This window comes from Colletotrichum godetiae, assembly GCF_030913485.1.
Source record: "Colletotrichum godetiae strain CBS 193.32 chromosome Unknown BDP55scaffold_35, whole genome shotgun sequence".
Lineage (NCBI taxonomy): Eukaryota > Fungi > Ascomycota > Sordariomycetes > Glomerellales > Glomerellaceae > Colletotrichum > Colletotrichum godetiae.
Genome location: NW_026851283.1, coordinates 209,697 through 230,708, shown reverse-complemented (window position 1 = coordinate 230,708; position 21,012 = coordinate 209,697). Strand labels below are relative to the sequence as shown.

General features: G+C 53.1%; 8 protein-coding genes across 8 annotated transcripts; 4 read left to right on the top strand and 4 right to left on the bottom strand.

Moving 5' to 3' along the window:
- Positions 1–535: 535 nt before the first annotated feature.
- Positions 536–2,135, top strand: BDP55DRAFT_240249 (Alpha/Beta hydrolase protein). Its single transcript, XM_060566210.1, has 4 exons — positions 536–690; positions 767–1,125; positions 1,178–1,238; positions 1,298–2,135. The coding sequence occupies exons 1-4, from the start codon at positions 628–630 to the stop codon at positions 1,889–1,891; spliced, it is 1,077 nt and encodes a 358-aa protein (XP_060426834.1). The 5' UTR covers positions 536–627; the 3' UTR covers positions 1,892–2,135.
- Positions 2,001–3,068, bottom strand: BDP55DRAFT_557657 (uncharacterized protein; the record flags this gene model as incomplete). Its single annotated transcript, XM_060569720.1, has 2 exons — positions 2,001–2,307; positions 2,383–3,068. 2 exons carry the CDS (start codon positions 3,066–3,068, stop codon positions 2,001–2,003), a joined length of 993 nt encoding a protein of 330 aa, XP_060426833.1.
- A 710-nt stretch (positions 3,069–3,778) lies between these two features.
- BDP55DRAFT_705929 (general substrate transporter) lies at positions 3,779–6,239 on the bottom strand. The gene is made up of 8 exons (XM_060578049.1): positions 5,786–6,239; positions 5,648–5,725; positions 5,341–5,577; positions 4,818–5,240; positions 4,602–4,744; positions 4,357–4,532; positions 4,215–4,290; positions 3,779–4,154 (listed from the first exon to the last, which is right to left on the bottom strand). Exons 1-8 carry the CDS (start codon positions 5,886–5,888, stop codon positions 3,921–3,923), a joined length of 1,470 nt encoding a protein of 489 aa, XP_060426832.1. The 5' UTR covers positions 5,889–6,239; the 3' UTR covers positions 3,779–3,920.
- A 430-nt stretch (positions 6,240–6,669) lies between these two features.
- On the top strand, positions 6,670–8,745 carry BDP55DRAFT_587394 (short chain dehydrogenase). Its single transcript, XM_060570890.1, has 7 exons — positions 6,670–7,038; positions 7,121–7,199; positions 7,317–7,711; positions 7,892–7,949; positions 8,037–8,089; positions 8,156–8,278; positions 8,362–8,745. Exons 1-7 carry the CDS (start codon positions 6,968–6,970, stop codon positions 8,420–8,422), a joined length of 840 nt encoding a protein of 279 aa, XP_060426831.1. The 5' UTR covers positions 6,670–6,967; the 3' UTR covers positions 8,423–8,745.
- A 163-nt stretch (positions 8,746–8,908) lies between these two features.
- Positions 8,909–9,643, bottom strand: BDP55DRAFT_671906 (uncharacterized protein). The gene has a single exon (XM_060575491.1). It carries the CDS (start codon positions 9,252–9,254, stop codon positions 9,039–9,041), a length of 216 nt encoding a protein of 71 aa, XP_060426830.1. The 5' UTR covers positions 9,255–9,643; the 3' UTR covers positions 8,909–9,038.
- BDP55DRAFT_671905 (uncharacterized protein) lies at positions 8,909–12,876 on the top strand. The gene is made up of 7 exons (XM_060575490.1): positions 8,909–9,425; positions 9,621–10,334; positions 10,401–10,846; positions 10,913–11,172; positions 11,267–11,321; positions 11,380–11,831; positions 11,898–12,876. The coding sequence occupies exons 1-7, from the start codon at positions 9,253–9,255 to the stop codon at positions 12,525–12,527; spliced, it is 2,730 nt and encodes a 909-aa protein (XP_060426829.1). The 5' UTR covers positions 8,909–9,252; the 3' UTR covers positions 12,528–12,876.
- Positions 12,877–15,774: 2,898 nt separating this feature from the next.
- Positions 15,775–17,910, bottom strand: BDP55DRAFT_557532 (kinase-like domain-containing protein; the record flags this gene model as incomplete). The annotated part of the gene is made up of 2 exons (XM_060569706.1): positions 15,775–16,334; positions 16,386–17,910. The coding sequence occupies 2 exons, from the start codon at positions 17,908–17,910 to the stop codon at positions 15,775–15,777; spliced, it is 2,085 nt and encodes a 694-aa protein (XP_060426828.1).
- Positions 17,911–19,977: 2,067 nt separating this feature from the next.
- BDP55DRAFT_634580 (uncharacterized protein) lies at positions 19,978–20,490 on the top strand (the record flags this gene model as incomplete). Its single annotated transcript, XM_060572680.1, has 1 exon — positions 19,978–20,490. The coding sequence occupies one exon, from the start codon at positions 19,978–19,980 to the stop codon at positions 20,488–20,490; it is 513 nt and encodes a 170-aa protein (XP_060426827.1).
- Between the last annotated feature and the right edge of the window lie 522 nt (positions 20,491–21,012).

The window sequence follows — 21,012 nt, the reverse complement described above, 5'->3', positions numbered from 1 at the left end:
ATGACAATCCCATTCGCTATGGTCAATAGTGTTGGACGTCTTCCCGAGTCTGAAGCATAACACCAACAGACGCCCGCTATTCTTTTCAATATTTTGTAAATATTTTGATGCGCCAGTCATTGTCGTGGATTCCAGGTTGTTGAGACAAAAGGGTTCCAGGTTCTACCCTAGTTGCTCCAGTCTGGATCGATTTCATGTTCAAAGAAACCGGATTAAGATGTGTTCTATACCACATACTTCCCTCTGAGTGTACTTTTCTCCATCGCTTCATGTCTCTGAAGCAACTTGGTGTAGGCTTGGTCAGGCACCCAAGACGCCTTCTGTCCGACTACACTACATGGACATCGGACCGCATTCCAGGTAAAGCGCCATAAACTCCCCCGGGTATACTTGCATCAACTAAGATCCTTTCAGCTGTACTTCGATTCAATGCCCCAGATTAGTTATTGTATCGTGTTCGATCTGAATACTGATTAGATAATCTGAGATCCTTCCAAACCTTAGCGTTGAAGTTTCCAACGTCTCCAACAGGCCCCGTCAGCTTACACCCCCGCACAACCACAAAAGTTCACCTGAAGACACATTGAGCCCACTTGCCTTGAACTGACTTCAACAAGGCTAAAGAAAATGGCACCGCGAACTCGTGGAGAACTCCTCGCCTATGGCATTGTCGACCCTCTCATCGAGGCCGTAGGTTCACCTCGCACCTCATTGACCTCTCCCGTCATGTCTAAGGTAGACGCTGACAACACCTCTCCTCCGCCAGGAACTCGCCACCAGGCCTCTCCGGGACCCGCAGCGCGGAGACCCTTACTTTGGACGAAATGACTTCTTAGCTATGAGAGAACACCGAGCGGCGCGCTTGCGTGAGTCCCATCACCTGCGCTACCTTCCCGGTCCCATCCCACATCAGGTCCGCGAGGAAGACCGCAAAGTCACCATGAGAGACGGCCATGCAATCACCGTTCGAATCTACAGCCCTGAAAAGACCCCATCTGAAGGCAGCCCGCTCATTGTCATGTATCATGAGGGTGGATGGTGCATGGGGGACCTCTCTGATGAAGAGGTCAACTGTCGCCTGTTCAGTAGGGACCTCGGTGCAGTCTGCGTCAACGTCGAGTATCGGTAAGCTGATAACTCCAGCTTCGGGCTTGGTAACAACATTGACGTAGAGCAGGCTCGCTCCCGAGTTTCCCTTCCCGACTGGCGTCAACGACAGCTGGGATGCTTTGCAATGGGTGACTGACTTGTGCCGTCTCCGCGATTTGACCGTGACTGACCAAGTATCATGCATCAGGTAGCCAAGAACGCAACCGATTTAGGCGCAGACCCATCCCAAGGCTTCATTATTGGCGGCGGCTCCGCCGGCGGAAACATCACAGCCGTCCTCGCCCACCTTGCCCGGGATAACAGTCTCTCCCCGCCGCTCACGGGGCAATATCTCTGCGTCCCAGCCATCATGTGCCTCGCGCGCCCCGAATCCTTGCCTGAGCAATACCGTTCCGAGTATCTCAGCCACCCCGCCGTCACGCCGTGCAAAGACCCGGTCATTGGTACCAGTATCGGCGATGGGGAAGCGGCACTGCGTGCTATTATCCAGCCCGACCTGGAGAGTCCTCTATTCATTCCGTTCCACTATGGAAAGATCGGTCAAGGTCACAGGGGATTGCCACCTGCATACTTCCAGCTGGCTGGGTTGGACCCCTTTCGAGACGAGGGCCTCATTTATGAGCGGGTGCTGAGAGAAGAAGCTGGTGTCAAGACGAAGCTTGATATCTACACTGGACTTCCTCACTACTTTTGGACCAATTGGCCACTCCTGGATAAAAGCAAGACGTTTGTGGAAGACACAATTAAGGGTGTTCAGTGGCTTTTAGAACAGAAGAAGTAGTAGGGGTCACCACTTTTTGATAGTGACGGTCGTGTTAAGCACTTCGCAAATGCCGTTCGACGTAGAGCAGCTTCTCAGAAATCAGTCTCATGCTTACATGTACTTATGCTTAGATACACAATAATGCCCCCTTGGTGTCATCCGCCAACTTGGCTCTCCACAATCGGTTCTCATTCAAGATGAAGATCTCTCCATTGCGGCCGAAGCAGAAGTTGGCAGCACCACCCTGAACAAGAATCTTTCCAAGCAAGACACCCCCTGCAGACCAAATATTGACCCCGTCACCACAGCCGCTGTAAACGTTCCCACGCACGTCGCACTTGATTCCATCTGGGATGCCGGTGTCAGCCATGGCAAAGAGACGTCTATTTGTCAGGAAGGGTTCCCCTGAATAAGGGACCACATCGAATGCGTAGCTACCAATCATCAGTTCACTGACCCTTATACAGGTGACGAAACGAAACTTGTAAACCCGCGCCATGAGAACTCACATTGTTGACGCTCGTGTAAGATCAGTCGAACCGTCGCCATGAATCCAGTCGGTGTCTGTGATGTAGACAGTCTTCTCATCGGGGCTGAAGCAGATACCATTCGGCCGGCCAAAGCCATCAGCCATGGCCCTAATAGAGCCACGGATGGGATCATATCTGTAAACTTGGTTGGGAAGTTTCGGCTTCGGCCGGATACCCTGCTCATAGCCATAGATCGGGTCAGTGAACCACAGAGAGCCGTCACTGTGTCCCACAACGTCGTTGACAGAGTTGAACTCCCGACCGTGGAACGAGTTGACCATCATCCGCGTCTGGTAAGGCGGTTCCGCTTCCATAAAAACCAGGCCTCCAGGCGCGGAGTGCGTGCCCTGGGCGCAGAAGACGATTCCGTCGAGGTAGTTGACGCCTCCGTTGGCCATGGTTATGATGGCGGGGTTGATCTCTTCACACTTCGTCTTGGAACTCCCGTCGGACGATAGCGTGACGCGGTTAATCTGTATTTTGCGACCGCCGGCCGCATGGTCATTGTATTGATTGCTAGTGATGAAGAGCGTGTTGTTGCGCTCGATGAAGACGCCTGCCTCGTGAGCGAAAGGATAGTCCTGGTTCTCGTGCAACAGCTCAAGCGACGGTGCGGAGCCGAACAGCGTCTTGACTCGGTCGTCGTAGACAACGAAGTTGGCCATTGTGAGGGCTACAAACGAGGCTCAGTTACCTGATTAAGACAGTCAGAGTCGTATTTTTTTGCCAAGAAGGTTCTTCGAGAAGTACTGTGAGAATCCTTGGCGTCGACGTTGAACAGTTGCACGGCGGTTGACGAGTATCAGTTGGGGCGTTTTTGTGTCTCCAGGTCGCACGGATGCGGGGCACGATTGCGGGCACGATGCACCTGTTCCTGTCACAGGATAGAGTTCGTGGGTCTGTGGCCAGTGTTCGGCGTACGTTCGGCAAATGCTTCGAGAGCTGCGTTTCCCTCACGTGCATAGTCACGGGTCGACTTTCACACAGCAATGAGAGGATACAGCTTTTTATCGTGTTCTTCAGCTCAAAAAATTGTGAGACAACTTGATGTCATTTCCCCCGGAGACCGTCTGGCTGCTGTAGAGTATTACCACGCTAGTTACAGTCTAGTCAACATCACCAAGTTGGGCGTCGAAGTCGTGGGAAGTTTGAGTCTTTCATGAAGTGAAGTCGAAGAGTATCCACGAATTTTGATTTCAATTGGATTTCTTAGTACTCGAAGAACTTGCTAAATTTCAGGTTTATCTACAGGAGGTTCTTCTAGCTAGCTGAATAACAAAGATGTGGTGTTGAGTCCGCCTCATAGAATTGGATGGTCTTATCCGTGCCAGTCCAACTGCCATAGGGCTGCTGACATAGGGAGGTATGATGCCGCAGATTATTGATTTGTATTTTCTGCTCATACTCACGCGAATAATCTACAATCAGTATCATTCAGTACACCCAAGTTCAATGTCCCTTTTTGCCGCAATGGCTTCCAATCTGTGCCTTGAGTCTTGGCCCAGCAGCAACCATAACTAAGCCCTGACTTCTTCGATATCCCAGACTTCGTGCTTGCTATCTGTGTCATGGTTCGTGTTCTCAAAGTCATCGCCAGCAAAGAGACGATCAACATCTTCCAGCTCCAATCCTTTGGTCTCAGGGAAGAAGAGGTAGATGACGGGCACCCATGCGGCGTTCAAGACCGCAAAGATGATGTAAGTCCGCCACCCAATACTCGAGATGGAGATTGGGGTGATTTGAACAACCATCTACAAATTGAAACGATCAGTAGCTGCACAGGTACATCATTTTACCAGCAGGTAACTCACGTAGTTGAAAATCCAGTTGGTTGCACTGGAAATAGACGAGCCCAGCTGCCGAATACGCAGAGGCAAAATCTCGGAGCTGTACGAGCACGGCAGTTAGCGCAAAGACTCCACACGGAGGGCAGAAGAATCAGAAGAAACTTACGGATAAACCCAGACAGTTGCTTGGAAGCCAATCGTGAAGGCGCCTTGGAACACGAACAGCATCGCTGCAGCGCCAATGCCGGCAGATTTGGCAATGGCGGTTGAGTTTTGGACCTGGTAGATGAGAGCTGCTTGGACTGCCATGACGGCTGCCATGACGCTAATCATGGACAAGAGCTGGCATACCTCGTTAATTTGACTTTTTTCCACCAAGCTTTGGGGAGATGAAAGGGGATGGGTATTTACCAAGGGTCGCCTGCCCACGCGGTCGATTAAGAACCAGGGAATAAAGGAGGCGACGAAGAACCAAGTCTGCAGGAAGCCAGACATGAGGCTCGACATGTGACTATCGAATCCGATACTCTTCTCAAATAAGGTACCGCTGTAGTCTTGAGCAGGGACACCCGTTAGGTACCTTGATACAAAGAGAAAGCAACGATTCTGGTTATGAATGCAACTCACAGATGATAGCATTGATTCCCCCGAGCTGCTGTGCGCCTTGCAAGAAACACGCAATGAGGAATCTCCTCTGGCTCTGAATACGATCTTGGAGCAAGAGGTCTCGCCACGAACTGGCGCTATTCTCGGCCTCGTACGATACTGTCTGCGTGATGGAGTTGTGGAGGGCATAAATTGTTTCCTCGTCTTCGTCACACTTGAGGCGCTTCAGGACGGCCAGGCATTCATCTTGCCGATTGTGTGATGCGAGCCATCGAGGGGTCTCTGGGATGAGCTGCAGGATGATGAACATTGGCAGGATGCATATGCACTGCATAGCAACCGGGACTCTCCAGGCGTAGCTTTCGATGTGTGACGAAAAAGCATAGTCGATCCAGTAAATGAGGAAGATTCCAAAGTTCAGGGTAGAAAGTTGTGCGCAGACGTCTGTAATTCTTGGCGTCAGCGGAGGTCTACGCAATTTCCAGACCCCAAAATCGGTCGAGACTCTTGGAAACTTCAATTGCACCGATGGTATCCAACTTACAAATGCCTCGGCTTGCCTTGGGGCTGAACTCCGCCTGTAAGACGGGAACGGTAGAGTTGACGATGCCCATTCCGATACCCGAGACAATTCGCCCGACAATCATCTGGGCACGTCCATACGAAGCGGCCTGAATGATAGCACCAACGACCATGATAGAGCAACCAGTTCCGATGGTTCTTCGGCGGCCATACTTCTCGCCGAATATCGCCGTGGCTACACATCCGAAGAAACAGCCAACTAAGGTAGAGATACCAGAGTCAGCTGACCACAATTATAGACTTCAAGTTCCGTCATCAACTCGACTTGCCTTCGTAGATTGCCACAATGAGGCCTGTCATGGTCGGATCCGGAGTGTCGAACGTTGAGTTGAATGCCGGTGCATTGACTAAAGAGAACTGTTAGAAAGTGATCCAACTCTTGGCAACTCGTTGTAGAGACGACCTACCCAGGCCTCCCATAAGACCATTGTCATAGCCAATGAGCATGAAACCCAACGATGTGAGAACACTGACGGCCAACACTAGCCGCTGCCCTCGAAGTTCGCCCATCTTTTGGGTGGAATCTGGTGGTTGTGAAGTCTGAAAAGATACGTGGCTTAGAAGATAATCTGCTTTTACACAAAGAACGTGCGGTAAGCACAAGAGACGCCTGCTTCCCCACGAAAGCTGTCGTCCGAACGTCCTTTGCGAACGTTTATAAAGACATGGACACAATTTGACAAAACAATCAGACAGTTCGTGATCGTACGCCAAGTATCAAGATCGACGTGGTTAGAACCACTTCCCCGGGAATCCACACGACACGGGGTAAAGCACATCTGCGGGGGGTTTGGGGTTTCACTGCGGGAAGAGGGAGAAGTCCAATGCCGTCTGAGCCGTCAGCCATCTTGAGACCAATCGCGTCAAACTTTTTTCTGGCAACTGGCTTCATCGGACGGCTATTCAGATGTTGACACGCAAGCATTAGGTGTTTGATTCCTAGATACCCGATGCTGGCAGAGTTTCTGCTGCTGAGACGCGTCGGCTACTGAAAGTTTGGACTTTTTGGGTACGCATTATGGCTTCATATTGACCCATCATCCGCGTCACGACTTGAAAGTCGGCAATCGCCAATGATCAAAGAATTGAGAGTCGGCAATTGACAACACGAGATCTAGGTCAGCTGTTCAATGTTCGTTTGCCGATGCTCTCAATTACCTTGCAGTAGCCACCAAATAGTGTCCCGTATCCGTACTAGAAAAGGGCGCCTTTGCCATGCGATTTACGCGAGAGAAATACGCACGATGGTGCGCCATGTTGTGTCTCCGCGATTCATGCTCCAGTTAACTGCCACCGATAGCGGCGGCAATTGAACTTCTCGGCTATTCAAGCTCGGCCTTCGATCCGCCGCCTTCCCCCAACCCCTCACTGAGAGCCCTCTCAATCGACTTTATGAACCAACTCATCTAAACCTTCGGATATCTACCTCTGTACCCAGGGAATACACCAGATATCCCAGTCCAAACAGGAGCCGACGAGTACCTTTTAAACGGGAATAGCCCGTGCTTTGTTACCTACCTATCATCATTCACCAAGGTGCATACGAAGTTACGAACCGTCCGCAGGTCTGCAAGGGTCCAACTGTCAAGATGGTCCAATACAGCATTAGAAGCACGGACAACACCACCCAAGGCCGCCTAGCTCTAGTAACAGGGGCGAGGTAAGTGGCCATCCCACCTGGACCCCTAGTGAGGCTGTCATCGTATGTTCCCGCTGACCAGATAATCTTCACGGACGATCAGTGGTGGCATAGGCTCATCCGTTGCCCATGCTCTTGCCGCAGAGGGCTGCGATGTCGCACTACACTATTCATCAAGCCAGGTACGGCATCACCGATGACAGATGGGGGTGCACGGGGAACCGTACGGGGCTGCGGCCCGTCGAGCCACTCTCGAACCACGGGCCTAATCTCTTCGGTATATTAACACTTAACAACAGGCCAAAGCAGATGCTTTAGCACAAGAGCTGCGTGATAAGTATCCATCGCAGCTCTTCGTACCCTTCCAGGCCGACCTCTCCTCCAGAGAGTCGACCCGGAATCTAGTGCCCAGCATATTCGCCAACGGCGAGATCGCACAGAAGCACAAGGCCGTCTCAGTGCTCGTCGCCAACGCCGGGCTCGGGCGCCGTATCCGTGACCCGGAGGACATTGGCGAGGATGACTGGGACGAGATGATGGAGGTCAACGCCCGCAGCCAGTTTGTCGTGACAAAGGCCTGCCTGCCCGGCATGCGCTCCCAGGGGTGGGGCCGTGTCGTTCTCGTGGGCAGCATCGCGAGCCGCGGTGGGGGGATCAACGGGTGCCACTACGCCGCTACCAAGGGTGCTCTCTGGTGAGTTTTCTAGGTGCTTTTCTTCCTTCCTTCCTTTTGAGCTATGTCTATCCGCACTTGGCATACTCGTATATCTATCTTCATCACTTTCCCGGCGGGATGTCCCGGTTTTGGGAGGGGTTTTCGTTTACGGCGAGACCGAGAGTTGGGGGCCGAAGCTTGTCTAACTCTAAGCCGCAGCTCAATGGGTCTTAATTTGGCCACGTTCTTGGCGCCGGAGGGTGTTACCGTGAATATTGTAAGCCTCAAAATTCCTCTAGTTTTCGGGTCGAGGGCCTCGTGGAGTGTAGTCTGCTGTTTGAGCTGTGCTGACGTTGCTTTTCAGGTTCTGCCCGCCATGATTGGGGCCACTGGCATGATTGCCACTCCGAAGTCAACGTGAGCAGCAGAACCCCGTCATGGTATAGTCCCGACTTGACTTTAACTGACATGAGTGCCCTATAGAACCTGGGATAGTAAAGATGACCTTGAGGAGTTGAGGTCAACAGATCCGGGGCTGGCCATTGCCGCCAGCGTCCCGGTCCACAGATTAGGGGCTCCAGAGGAAGTGTCAAACGTTGTCGTAATGTAAGTTACCGAACTGACCGGCGGGAACTATTGTGGTACTCTTTTTGACAATTTGCTGACCCGTGATCGCCGTCCGCCCCCAGGTTTGTCAAGACTGGTTACTTTACTGGCCAAGAGCTGGTCCTCGCCGGCGGGTTGAAATGAGTGCCGAATCAGAGGAGGAGACTCCGAGACCTTTTCTACCCACCAAGGTGAATTAGAGATTCTTTGCCGAATGGAATATTACTGTGTGGAAAGGAAAATGGAATCTTTTCTGCTTCGTCGCAGATGACGAGCAGGAGCTTTCATATTCTTGGTGATCTCCACGCGATTGGACATGGATGTTGAGACCAACCTTGTAGAAAGTTCAACAGTGTCCAAAATCCTAAGCAGCTACTACTATACTAGTACGGATAGTACAGATTACAGAGTGCTGTCAAGTACTCCTTACCGTTTTTTTTTCTTGTCGCGCCGCCGTAAACTTAAACTTCAAAGGAAGAGGGGAATTTGGGACGAGCTAGCTCTCGATCGGTAATACCTGCGAGTTATACCCTACTCCTAAAAAGTATACATTGTGAAGTCTTTTGTGGTCGCAAAACAGGGAGTGCGTAAACCTTCAGCACCAAAAGGTGCGTCATGCATCGATTTTACACCGACAATACCACCGCTAGACAAAAAACATTAAAAACCCCCCCAACTATCGCCGAAACAAGCCAGCCACATTGCCGTACTTCCGTGGATGACGGAAGACTAGCCCTGGATTGCCGTGCCGATGCTCTCTTTACCCCCTTTGCATCCGGGCTCTCACGCCTCCAGAGTCCCCCCTCAGTTGTGCTCCACTCAGTCCAAATACCATCGGTCCATCACCAACCGCCGCGTTGGCCCGACATTCACCGCGCGCTGCCGCTGCCGCCGCCGCCCCCTCACGCCCACACGCTTGGGCCGACGAAGAGAAACCGAGCACACCGAGTCGCCGACGTAATAATCGCAACACCATGTCTGTGGACACCGCTGCCGTCGGCCCCGTCACCGACCGCCGGCCTTCCACGACGATGGTCAGTCCCCCGCGGCACCACCGCCTGCCTCACGCGGTCACGGCTACTGGAAAGGAAAGGCGGGTATCGCGAGCTTGCGTCTCCTGCCGGCTCAGGAAGACGAGATGTGACTTGTGAGCACCTTCTTCATACCGATGACCCCTTCTCACATGAGTTATACCCTTGAACACACATGTACACCAACACCCAACGGCATACAGACCGGGAATCGGCTAAAGACTTGAGTGATTGGTTGGAAACTCATGAGAAACGCCTGCCAAGACCCAGCTCATCTTTGACTAACACCACATCGTTACCCCCTTGTGTAGAGATTACGGTGGTAACCCAGGCATACCACCCTGCCGTCGCTGTGTAAGAGAACAAAAAGAATGCGTCTTAGCAACGTCGAGAAGAGGAGGTCGACGTCCCCGCAAGTTTGTCCGCTTACCACAGAGTGAGGGCGATGCCGCAGCCTTCCTGCAACAGCAACAACAGCAGCAGCACCCGGATGCCGTCACAGGGCCGGCGGTCTATGACTCGGGACCCGGAGGTGGTGACGTCGGCACTTCCTCGACGACGAACCTCCGAGAAGACCAGCATATGCACCACCAGCGCTCCACCAGTCCGGCGGATTCCCGGCACCACAACGACGGTGACGAGCACTGGTCGTGCTCCCCCGACGAGGACGACGACGGCCCGGCAGGAAGGCCGGCGAGTTGGCCCGGCTCCACTTCTCAGCCGGACAGCCCCGGCGGCCAGTCGACCCGGTCCCTGAAGAGCTCCGGCGATATCGAGGGCCACATCACCTCGAGCGACTTGTTGAACCCTTCTGACGCTCTGAACCTCCTGGCGCAGGTTGCTGATCTCGACGGGGAGGAACGGCGTGACGATATGCGACATCTGTCTGTGAGCGATGCTACAGGCCGGGATAAATGCAGTCCCAGGAAAGGGTCACGCAAGCCATCTACACCTGCGGCAACTCATTACCCGCCCATCTCAGATGGGGTGCTAAGTCTACCTGTCGCTTCACGTCTGCTCACATTGTAGGTCACCACTCACTCACACAATCCCCTCCAAGGTACCTCCGAAGTAGGGCTAATCATATCCAGATACATTGACCACTTCCACCCCTTCTTCCCCGTAGCAGACAAATGCATCCTCACCCACACCCCCGCCACAGTCGCCTCCCTCATCGACTCGGAACCCCACCTCGTCACCGCAATCTTCACAGTAGCCTCTAAAGACGAGCCCTCCATGTCTCGCGTCCATGAGGCCTGCTCCCGCTACATGGAGACCCTCATCTCCAAGCTCATCTACAAAGGGTCCACCGCCGTCGGCGCCGTCGAGGCACTACTAATTCTCGCGCAGTGGGCGCCGCAGAGACTCCAGGAGAAGCCGACAATCGGGCGCGGCGAGGAAGACGAGGGCGCGTGGATGCAGATTGGCGTCGCGATACGGTTAGGGTACCTGCAGAGTTTGGAGCAGACGGGGTTGCTGTCGGATAAGACCAGCCCGTCGTCGGAAACGTTTCGGAGGAAGAGGTTGGTTTGGGCTGGTAAGTCTTTCCTTGGAGACAAGTCTTGGACGGTTCGTACTAACGTTTTTCGCCTTTGGTTCTCAGCCTGCTATATGAGCGATAGAGAAGTATCGATCCGCGTAGGCAAAGGCTTCTGGTCCCGCGGACCGGGTCCGTCTACGATACCACGCTCTGCAGACTTCCCGTCCCTGAGGATACAGGAAGCTGGTGTTGATAACCTCGGGCAGCTGTTTCAGGCTCAGCTCGAGTTGATACAGCTCTTCAGCAACGCTCATGACATACTATACTCATCGTCAAGTCATAGAGCTCAGCTGTACCTCGGTGGGGAGTACGTGAGGTATATAGTAAGTCGAGTGCCTCCGTCTGTCTTTCCACTCGGTCGTAGTTCATCTATTTCGGGTATCAACTCTCTTGACATTCATCGGCTTACAACGATAGGACGACTCATTCGCAGTACTTCGTAAATGGAAGATCGTCTGGGGAAGTCTCAATTGTAAGTCTCTCTTGCAAACGCACCTTTGGACAAGCTCAACTAATCACTCAATCTCCAGTCACCCCATTGATAAAAGCAGGTCTCAACCTCTCCTACGAATTCCTTCGTCTCTACATCAACGCCTTCGCCTTCCAAGCAACAATCAACCGCGCAATAACCAAAGCCCGCCAACAGCAGCAGCAACACATCCAGCAAAACCAACAATACCAACAGAGCCAACAGAATAAGTTCTCAAAAGACCAGACTCAGCAGTACAACGGACACGAGACAACGACAGGTTCGCACGCGCTAGCAAGACACCCGCCACCACCGCCGCCAACGGCAACGATTAGCCCCCTCTTCGCAGACCTAGCTAGCACGCCCGACGCCCGCTTCATATACGAATCCATGGACGCCGCAAATTCGTTGCTCAACATCCTCAACTCTTCTGTCGATCCGGCAACAGGGTTGAGGTATATGCCGCTCAAATACTACCTCTACGTAATTTACGCGGCCGTGTTTCTGTTCAAGGTACGGCGATCTCACTCAACCACATGCCCTCTACCCCTCACACATCTTGCTAACTGCCCCACACAGGCTCGTCTTGCGGGTGCCCTAGGCAGCGAAGCCTCAGAAAGCGTCCGCCGCTCCATAAACGTCACGATCGAAGCCCTCCAACGCTCATCCCTCAGTCCACACAGCTTAGGCCAGCGCTATGCACGGCTATTATCCCTTCTTTGGCGCAGCAAGCCAGAGGAACAACAGCAACGGAATCAATCCACCCTACAGTCCAACGTAACCATCTCAGGTCCAGACGGCCACGCAGTCGATGCCACCAACGGTGGCGTGCCGTGTCCAGCGTTCGGTCTCCACAACGGAGCAGGTCCTGGGTCTGTCTCGGTGCATGTACCGACTGTACCGAGTTCGACCAACGCCAATAACAATGGTTATGGAGGTCTTGGCGGCGGACACGCTGAGCATCATCACCAAGGCTTCGGAATGTCGCATGGCCACGCGCACTCTAACATGGCTGCCTTCCCGCATCAGCCTGACCTTCTCGTCAGAGGCTTCTCGTGGCGAGATCTAGATGACCTGGGGCAGTTCATCGGGCCGGCGGACATGAACTTTTCTGATCCCGCTAATTTGGCGGTGATGGGTGGGTCAATCAACTTGGATGAAGGAGCAGGGTACGACGTTCTCTGGCCAGGGAACGATGTGGTATTTTAGCGTTCTTCAGACTTGAAGCTTCGTCACGATGGATATGGACTCCTCATGTGATGGTGGGAAAAGGGGTCAGAGTAATGTGGTACTTGGCTTAAAAGAGAGCACTCACATGGATATGGAAAAGAAAGAGGTTTGCGGCGTTCAAAAGTAAGGTACTTGCCTGGGGTAATCGGACGTATCATCTTTAGGTCCCCTGAGGCCGCGGATGGTATCAGCAATTGAGAAAGATCGCAAGAGGGGAATATTCAACTTCACCATGCAAGTTCATGTCCTCGATCCCAACTCAGTATTGCGTACTTATCTATGATAAGATACGAGTGAATCTATACATCTCTTCAGGATGTAACATAGTGCACTCTTCAGCCCACCGTTCTACTGCGAGTGCCATTGTTCTGCAACCAACCTTAACCATAGACAAGCTACCCTAAGCTTTCAGTGGTGCTTCATCGGGCATGACAGGAGACCGATGGGGTTGAAGGAAAGGCCCCGGAACTTTTATAAACAAGCACGCACACGCTTCGGTCGTTTCTAGAAAGGACCAAGATCGAGGCGAGAAGAACCGGAGTCCGAAGGTAAGCTTTAAAGGAACCTCTAAGTAAAGTACAAAGGATAGAGGCATTCAACATCATGCCACGTAAGCATGATTCCCCCGCTGCACCACTACCTTTCACGCGTCTTTGTATATTCGAGCTCAATACGTAGCAGAGGGCTACTTAATAAGGGGAGGGTTTCTATGTTGAAGTATCTACCGTACATCCGTTCCCGAGTTCCTAAAGAGATTGACTGCTCCGGCTCCCTAATCACTGGCCATCTTCCTTCTCTTCTCACCCTACTTGGACCCATACTCACCATGGACAACAACAATCACAACAGCAAGAACAACTGCCGGCCCCAAGTCTGATGAGCACGGTATCGCATCTTTATAGAATCTTGAAACTTAAGCTGTCCTGTCTCTTCCTCAATTTCAGAATTCCACGCGGGGGTAAAAGAAATTGTCGGAAGGCAGGCACACCCCGAACCTGCCCAGCTGGAAAGAGCGTCAATGCGGCAAGCCTCTATAAAACCCCACGGACATAGCACTTACGTCTTTGGTCAACTAAGTCTAGGCTTCCACAAGTTAAAGGACGCCATCGCAAGGTCGCCATCGTTCTCTCAAACCACCAGGTAGCCAGCCGTAGGTACTGAACACCTAGGGCTCCTAGCCAGTAGCATACCTCATCCTATTCCAAACTATATCCCAAAGCTTTACCCGTCACTATATACGCTTTCCCGTCTATTGTATATTTGTGTGTGAATATAAGATAGATGAGAGACCTTGCTCAATATCGGGATGATACTACCTCGCTTCTTGCGCTTGGGTCTTGTTTGTTGCGTCTTGCCTGTAGCATCCTAAGTCTGCGTTTCTCCACTGTCACTTCACCTTAGCTGAGGTCTATAACGTAAGTCAAGACGAACTTTCTGGCTCACTGCTGTGCTCCCGGAAACATCAAGCCATCGAAAACCTGCTCTTTATACAAGGTGCTTACATACCTTGCCGCATGGAAACCGGACCAGCCCCTCGGAGGTGCAAGCCGCAGCGGCTCTCACGACGCCTAGGTACCATGAAACATGATCCACTCAACCGCATTCCAATACAGAGGGCTTCTGATATCTCATCTTACCGAAGAAGAAAAGGTGCCCGTTGCTCAAAACCCACGCGGATATCATGGACGAACTAAACAATCTCCACTACCTGCATTGTCGCCACCATCCCGCCGGCACCTCCGCGCCCCACCTCCCCGGACCCCGCAACCACCCGCCCCGACCAAAATCGCACCCCGGTCCCTCCGCGCCGAGATTCTCGCCACCAAACACCATCAACCCCCGATCCGTCTCCGCCGCGCAGCAGAGCTACCTTCACAAAGTGACAACAGTTCCCCAGGCGTCCGGTTCCACTTTCCTACAGCTATACCAGACGCAAAAGAACAAGAATAGAAACCTTTAGTCAAAACGGTCATCTTCTAGCCCCAAGCCACACCGGTGTCCCCGATCAGCAACTCAACTCCCCCAAATCACCTCATCAACGCCCGCATGTTTCAAACACTACGCCGCGTCACAAAGACAACCCTCACCTCAAAAAACCCGTGAAAGAAACCCCCCAACAAAGAAAAACTTCGGGGCATCGCAACCGATTTACGTGCAACGAATGAAAAAATGGACCCCTCTTCCCAGTTTTCCCACGTGTCGCTGTCTCTCTCCCCTTCGGAACCCGTTTCCTGCCTTTAGGAACGATTCCCCAGGTGTACTCCTTAAGTAAGGTAAAAGTACGTCACGTCAGAGGACCCTATCGTTCCCTAATTCCCCCCCACTTGCCAGCCACATACACGACTGGACCCGTCTTCTCACGCCGCGTCCAACACGGCTTCTCCTTTGACAGGGACCCTCGACACCCTTCCAGAACACCCTTCTAGAACACCCCTCCAGAGAGTCCGGGAGCGCCACCTTCTTGTCAGGAACAGCCAGGATAGCAAGCAAGCCTTACAAATACCATCGCGGCTAACTCCTTGCATCGTCTCCACGAACGGGGTAGTTGTTATTTCTGGTATTGCTAACATCGAGGATCAACCCCCTCAAGCCAGGTAAAGAAGTATGAAGTAAACTCAGGCTATATCAGAAAAAGACAGCATCGTGTCCCAAAAGCAAAAGTTGAGCATGGCTGTGGTGCAAAACACTGCCGAGTCTGTTCAAAGTAGGTATACAAGTAGAAAAAAAAAAGCTTCGTAGAAGAAAGCAAGAAAATACGAAGTCCAGGAAGAATTGGTTCCCCATGATATATACAAACACCGACGCTATCCCCATAGAAAGAAAGAAACTGCCATCCGCCTCTAGAGATTTTTTTTGTTCAGTTCATGAGCTCAAATCTAAAGGGTAACTGAGTAAACCAGGACGTCATCTGTCCTCGAGCCGGGGGTGAAGCTTTCATGCCCCCCCTCCTAACCCTACTTGCGAGTGCAAAATGCTCGCCTTGAACATAATAAAGAAAAGAGGAAACCAATGGGTAGTATCCAACAACCAAGAAGCAAGTCATCATGCGCATGCCAGGTTATGGAGTATGCCCACCGTCCGTCCAGTAACCAACCGTCCGACTGTCCGACCTACTCATACAACCAGGCACCATGTCAATACCGTAACCAAACCCATTTCCTTTCCCTGTATCCCGTCGTTATTGCCAAAGGGGGGGTATCACGGAGAGAACGCCTCTCCAATATCATTAAACCTCTGCGCCTAGTACCTCTTCGCGGAAGCGCACACCGCCGTTGACCTGGATCGCTCCCTTGACCCATTCATTATCTGCCACCTTATCCAGTACCCATCGGCTCCTTGCGCGCTGTAAAAGGCCTTCGGTGATTTCCATGGCGCCGAGTAGACCGCGCTCCTTGAATTTAGCTTCGTCGCCTTCGTGGTCGCCATCCTGGCCTGCATAGTCAATCCAGCGCCACTCCGCGCGTGCTATGCGGTGACTGGTGCGGCTGCGCATGCGGTGGCCGTCCATTGTGTTGGGGTAAGGGTCGAATGGCAGGCGAGCCTCGAGCAGTGCGTAGAGCAAGACACCCAGAGACCACGCATCAGTGGCGCGGCCGTCGTAGGGAAGTCCCATGATAACCTCGGGGGCGGCATAATCCTCTGAGCCACATCTCGTCTCGAGCTTCTCATCGTCGGTGATGCGGCGGGAAAGCCCGAGATCGGTCAGGGTAATGACTGAGTGCGGGTAAGTCGTCCAGTCAATCGAAGGGTCTGCGAGCTCAGGTGCCGTCAAGTTCACGAGTACGTCTGTGAGTAGTCAGCAAGGCGTGGCTCTTCATTACCAAGAGAGATACCCACTCTCGAGCTTGATATCCCTGTGGACGATCCTGCGCTCATGCAGGTACCGCACAGCGCCCACCAACTCAGCAAACATCCTTCGCAACAAGGCTGGTTTGAGAAGTTGGCGATGGCCCGTAGCCACATCGAACAGATCGCCCCCAGGGCAATGGCTGAGGACCAAGATGGCCCGGCTTGGCTCAATGTTCCACGCCTTTAGGTGTACCAGGGAAGGGTGACTGATGGTCTGCATGATCTCGAGTTCGCGCTTGAGTGACATTTCAATCCTCTCCTCGCTCGCTCCTCCTCGAGGGCCGTGTTCGCAGACCTTGACTGCAACAAGAGTCTTCCTAAACGACGGCGACATTTTGGATATCGGGGTGAGGCTGTTGTCGGTTCGTAGTAGTTCGCTTCCGTCGTCCATTCGACTCGTTGCCAGCATCACTCGACTGAACGTCCCCTGACCCAGAGTCTTGATTGCCCTCCATCTCCTCTTCTTTCGGTCGCGGCCGTAGGCTTCGAAGTACTCGGGTATCGCGGGTTTCGGTTTGCCGATCGCCATTTCGGTTGAGTCTCTTGATGATTCGCTAGGTGGCGGTGTTGGTGGTTGTGCAATCGCCGGTGTCAGGCCTCTTGATTCTGCAAGATTGGCCTCCCGGCGCATGTGCGGCTCAAGGCCAGAGTCGGGTCCGTTTGTCGGCTTTGTGTGGGAGCCCGAGACGGTAATGTGTCGCTTGGGAACGTAGTTTGGGTCGGGGATGTACTCGCTGATGCTTCGGTTCCGCGCGTGTTCGGCCTTACCATTCACTGGCCCCTTTGCACCCGCGCCGTCAGAGCCCTCGGCCACCAGGCCAGCGTAGACTTTGCGTTTTGAGGCGTTGGCCAAGGCAGCCGCTATTGACTCGCCGGTAGACGAAACCAGGACAGAATCCGGGGCTGGGTTTTGCATTTGATCCCTTGAAGGCGGTCGCACACCAAGACGTCTCCAAGGGCCGGGTGAGTCTCCTGATAACAAAGGTGAAGGTAGCGGGGTGACGTCGCTCATAGCCGAGAGAATCGGACTGGGCATGCACGAGCTTGTAGCCGAGGCGGGACCCAGGCTGTTGGCGATGGCGGCTTTGAAGCTCGGGGTACGGGATATCGGTTTGAGATTTGAGGACGAGGTTCTATGCTGGAGGGCGTTGCTTGGGCGGCGCGGGGTCGAAAGGGCGTCGTTTGAGTGAATGTCGGTTCGTGTGGGGAGGTTGGGATGAAAGTCTGACGTCTGGATTCGGAGTGAATTGCTGGCGGCAAGTGGACTGGGGCCGGGTCTCTGACTCGAGGGAGGCTCCAGTTGCTGAAAGGAGGATTCGGACAAGGGCGGCGAAGGTGCTATTGTGTGTGTTTGGAACTGGATTTGAGGGTTTGAGACGTAAGGGAAAGAGATGTCGTTGAAGTCTGCTGCATGGTGGGTGTTTGTATCTGAGGCGAAGGGACCGGAACTCCCATCAACCTTGTTCTGGTGTTGGGTTTGTAGAGGCATGGACTGGGGTGGACCGTTTGACATGATTATATGCAACGTGTGGACGAGGTGGGTACGGACGGTCGTGCGTATCGGTATCGTAGAGAAGCGTTGCTGGCGGGGAAGATGGACCAGCGCGAGGTTATCAATGGGAGGGTGGCGACCGTCTGCGATTCGTAGGACGTAGGACGTAGACGGGACGGGATGAGCTGGCTATACACGGCGCCCACAGAATCGGGCCAACGTCAGTCACCACCGTTCCTTTCCTTTTCTTTCTTTCCGTCTTCCGTTTGGTCTTGGAGTAATAAAAGAAGTAGATTGCAGTCCGTGGGGGTGTTCGAGAAGAAGTCGAGTTGGGAAGAAAATGGGGACGAACTCACCCTTTAGTCCGGTCTTTCTACGCAGTATATATGTCTCTCTCTCTCGCTCTCTATGATGCAGTTGAGAAACCTTGGCAGTTCAAGCACTCGGTTTTTCCTGGGATGCGATTGACTCGGATCCTCGCTGCGTAGTATACACAGGCAGGGAAGAAGGGGGGAAACGAGGGATTGGAGCCTTTGGCAATGGCCGCAGGCAAAGACTGGCGGGAGTAGGAAGAACACAAGAAAGCGGGAAAGGGAGTGGGAGCCGCAGAGAGAAGAGAGGTTAGGGTAAATGAAGGGAACAGAAGGGGCAGAAACAACAGCGATGGGCGGAAGGGGGGGCTATGACGAGAACATGGGGGAGGCTCGGTTGGGCTATGCTGAGGGAAGTGCAGCAGCAGCAGCAGCAGCAGAAAGGGATACTGCCGCGCAACAGTGACAAGCACTTTGGGGGGGTTGCAGAAGCAGAACGCGAAGCGTCAAGCAAGTCTGGGGCGCAAACGTAACGCAACGTCCCAGTAGGTAGGTATCTTATGTTAGGGTTGAGTCCGAGTTGAGGTGGCCCGGGATGCCGTGTGAGAGCAAATGCGTGTATGCGTGTGATGTGAGTGTGTACGTGTGTGTGAGTGTGTGCCAGTGCCAATTCGAGGTCGGAAGGGAAGGGATGATAGAAAATGGTCCAGGGAGCATGAGAAACGAAAAAAAGGGAAAGGAAGAAAAAAAAGGGTGGGAAAATGCGGTGCAGCGCGCAGACCAAAGTGATCAATGCCAGTCAGTGACAGGGAGAACCGAGCGGGCGAAAACGAACCAAGAGTGCGGCGCGATGCGGTGCCAAAAGCCCAGGTGCCCAGCAAAAGTCCAGGTGCGACTGGACTGGCGACTGGACTGGACGCCAAAAAGGTGGAGGAAGAACGGAGACGGCAGGGTCAGACATGCCACGGGAGCCGTTCGAAACGGAGCCAGTCACGGACTAGTGCCGAAGGAAGGACGGGGCACGGCCGCACGTCAAACGTTTGATTGGTTCCATTTAGACCCCCGAGGCAGAGTCACCTTGAGTGGGAGTTCAAAGTATGAGGTCTGACTAAGCCAGCTACAAAGTCAGATCCATATCTTTCTTGATGTTGAATACCCCGAGGCTTACCAAACTCGAATCCTGAAAAGAGGGCATCGTGTTCACCAAAAGTCTATAACTGATTGTCGCCATGAGAAATAGCCCGAGGCACGAGAGAGAGAGAGAGAGAGAGAGAGAGAGAGAGAGAAAAGTACCCTGCGTGCCGACCTCATCTTGGCTTTTCTTTACCTAGACCTTCCTGTACCAGACCCCTGTTTTTGGCTGCAGTATCCGCGTGCAGTGTGCAGACGTCCAGCCAGGGGCGTCGGTACGGTATGGGTATGTCAATGCACGGCTGTCGGTCTGGTCTGGCTCCCCTCCGTCTCCGGTCCGTATTCGCCGGGCTAGGTATCCTCTTTCGTCTCCTCCCAAGGTCTACGAAGGACGAAGTACGGTTTACGGATGCCTTAGTATTCATAACGGATTGAATACCACTGCGGATCCCGCCCACTCTCATTCACTCATCGTAGTCATCACACTCGTGACTCTATTGATTTCCAGAAACCCTCTTTTCATCACATTCCCTGGCCCATCTCCATCCTTGCTTTTACTCTTCTTGCCCATACTCCCTTTGCTGCAAGATTAGACGCACATATTCCGTGATTTCCTGGAGGCTGGCAGATTGGGCCAATAGTCTGCATGTACCTATCTCAAGGTAATGTCCTCAAGGTACGGATATCCGTACCTGCCTTATCTTGCTGCGACAGAGGAGCAAGGGGGAAAACAAAGAACGGCATTGGTTCCACAATTACCCGGTCGGGCGATGAATCAGTTTTGCAAACACAAGCTTCAACTACCTTACCTTACACCGAGGGGGCACCTTTCCGTACAAAGGAGACTGAAATTCCAACGTTGGTTGCCTCTGCAACTCAACCGTTCGTCCCTCTTTCATCGACTATCCGTCGTTGGCCTGGCCCCAAAACAGCCAACCAACCGTCGCCTCACCGGTCTGACACTAAGCTACTCATTCCTCGCCAGCACGCATCTCCGCGCACGAGTTTTGGTTTCGGTGCCTCGTGGCCGTCGTCGTCACGTCTGTCCGGAGCCAGCCCAGGTGCGGAATGGCTGGTGCCAGAGCGACTGGTGACGGGTGACAATGGGCGGCACAGCGCGAGCAAATGGGTCGAGTCTGTCGTCCAAATCTACGAATAGATTTGACTCTCACTCGACTCACCCGGCTGCCCCCATGACCGTGTCCAGTCCAAAATGGTCCGTCTGACGGTAATACGGCATTCTGCAACCCTTTAACCCTCCGGTCCTTGGCAATCGGAGAAGCATGCAGTCATGAGCCATGAATATAAGAATAAGTCAGCCAGTGCCGTACGGCCACAGCACTCCGTAGAGTCTTAGACCGCGAACACATGCAATGCCAAGTAAAGCTGGGCGAGTCCGCGTCTGGAGATAAGTGTAGGTGCGCTGTCGCCAAATGCTGTCGACTTGCGGTCTTGAGGCCAAAGATGGCAGAGAATCCACTCCATTCGTCCTGTAGCATACCCAGTGCTCTCGCGTTTGAGATCGTCCAACCTGTCAACTTTCGGAAAATCAGCTGGCCGCAGGCCAAAATCTTTGCAGAAACGAAGAAGCAAACCAAATTCTGCGACACCTTCGCGTTCGTTGGTATCCGTACGGATACAACGACTTCTCAAATCTCATGTCCTCCAAACACCCATGTGC

Excerpts from the sequence above, each read along its gene's own strand:
- BDP55DRAFT_671906 (XM_060575491.1), bottom strand. The coding sequence starts at position 9,254 with ATGGTGTTGCGATTATTACGTCGGCGACTCGGTGTGCTCGGTTTCTCT.
- BDP55DRAFT_587394 (XM_060570890.1), top strand. The coding sequence starts at position 6,968 with ATGGTCCAATACAGCATTAGAAGCACGGACAACACCACCCAAGGCCGC. Across the intron at positions 7,200-7,316 it reads TACACTATTCATCAAGCCAG|GCCAAAGCAGATGCTTTAGC; the intron begins GTACGGCATCAC and ends ACTTAACAACAG. Across the intron at positions 7,712-7,891 it reads GCTACCAAGGGTGCTCTCTG|CTCAATGGGTCTTAATTTGG; the intron begins GTGAGTTTTCTA and ends TCTAAGCCGCAG.
- BDP55DRAFT_240249 (XM_060566210.1), top strand. The coding sequence starts at position 628 with ATGGCACCGCGAACTCGTGGAGAACTCCTCGCCTATGGCATTGTCGAC. Across the intron at positions 1,126-1,177 it reads TGCGTCAACGTCGAGTATCG|GCTCGCTCCCGAGTTTCCCT; the intron begins GTAAGCTGATAA and ends GACGTAGAGCAG. Across the intron at positions 1,239-1,297 it reads GCTGGGATGCTTTGCAATGG|GTAGCCAAGAACGCAACCGA; the intron begins GTGACTGACTTG and ends ATCATGCATCAG.
- BDP55DRAFT_671905 (XM_060575490.1), top strand. The coding sequence starts at position 9,253 with ATGTCTGTGGACACCGCTGCCGTCGGCCCCGTCACCGACCGCCGGCCT. Across the intron at positions 10,335-10,400 it reads GCTTCACGTCTGCTCACATT|ATACATTGACCACTTCCACC; the intron begins GTAGGTCACCAC and ends AATCATATCCAG. Across the intron at positions 10,847-10,912 it reads GAAGAGGTTGGTTTGGGCTG|CCTGCTATATGAGCGATAGA; the intron begins GTAAGTCTTTCC and ends TTTGGTTCTCAG.
- BDP55DRAFT_705929 (XM_060578049.1), bottom strand. The coding sequence starts at position 5,888 with ATGGGCGAACTTCGAGGGCAGCGGCTAGTGTTGGCCGTCAGTGTTCTC. Across the intron at positions 4,745-4,817 it reads GGGAATCAATGCTATCATCT|ACTACAGCGGTACCTTATTT; the intron begins GTGAGTTGCATT and ends TCCCTGCTCAAG. Across the intron at positions 4,291-4,356 it reads GCAACTGTCTGGGTTTATCC|CTCCGAGATTTTGCCTCTGC; the intron begins GTAAGTTTCTTC and ends GTGCTCGTACAG.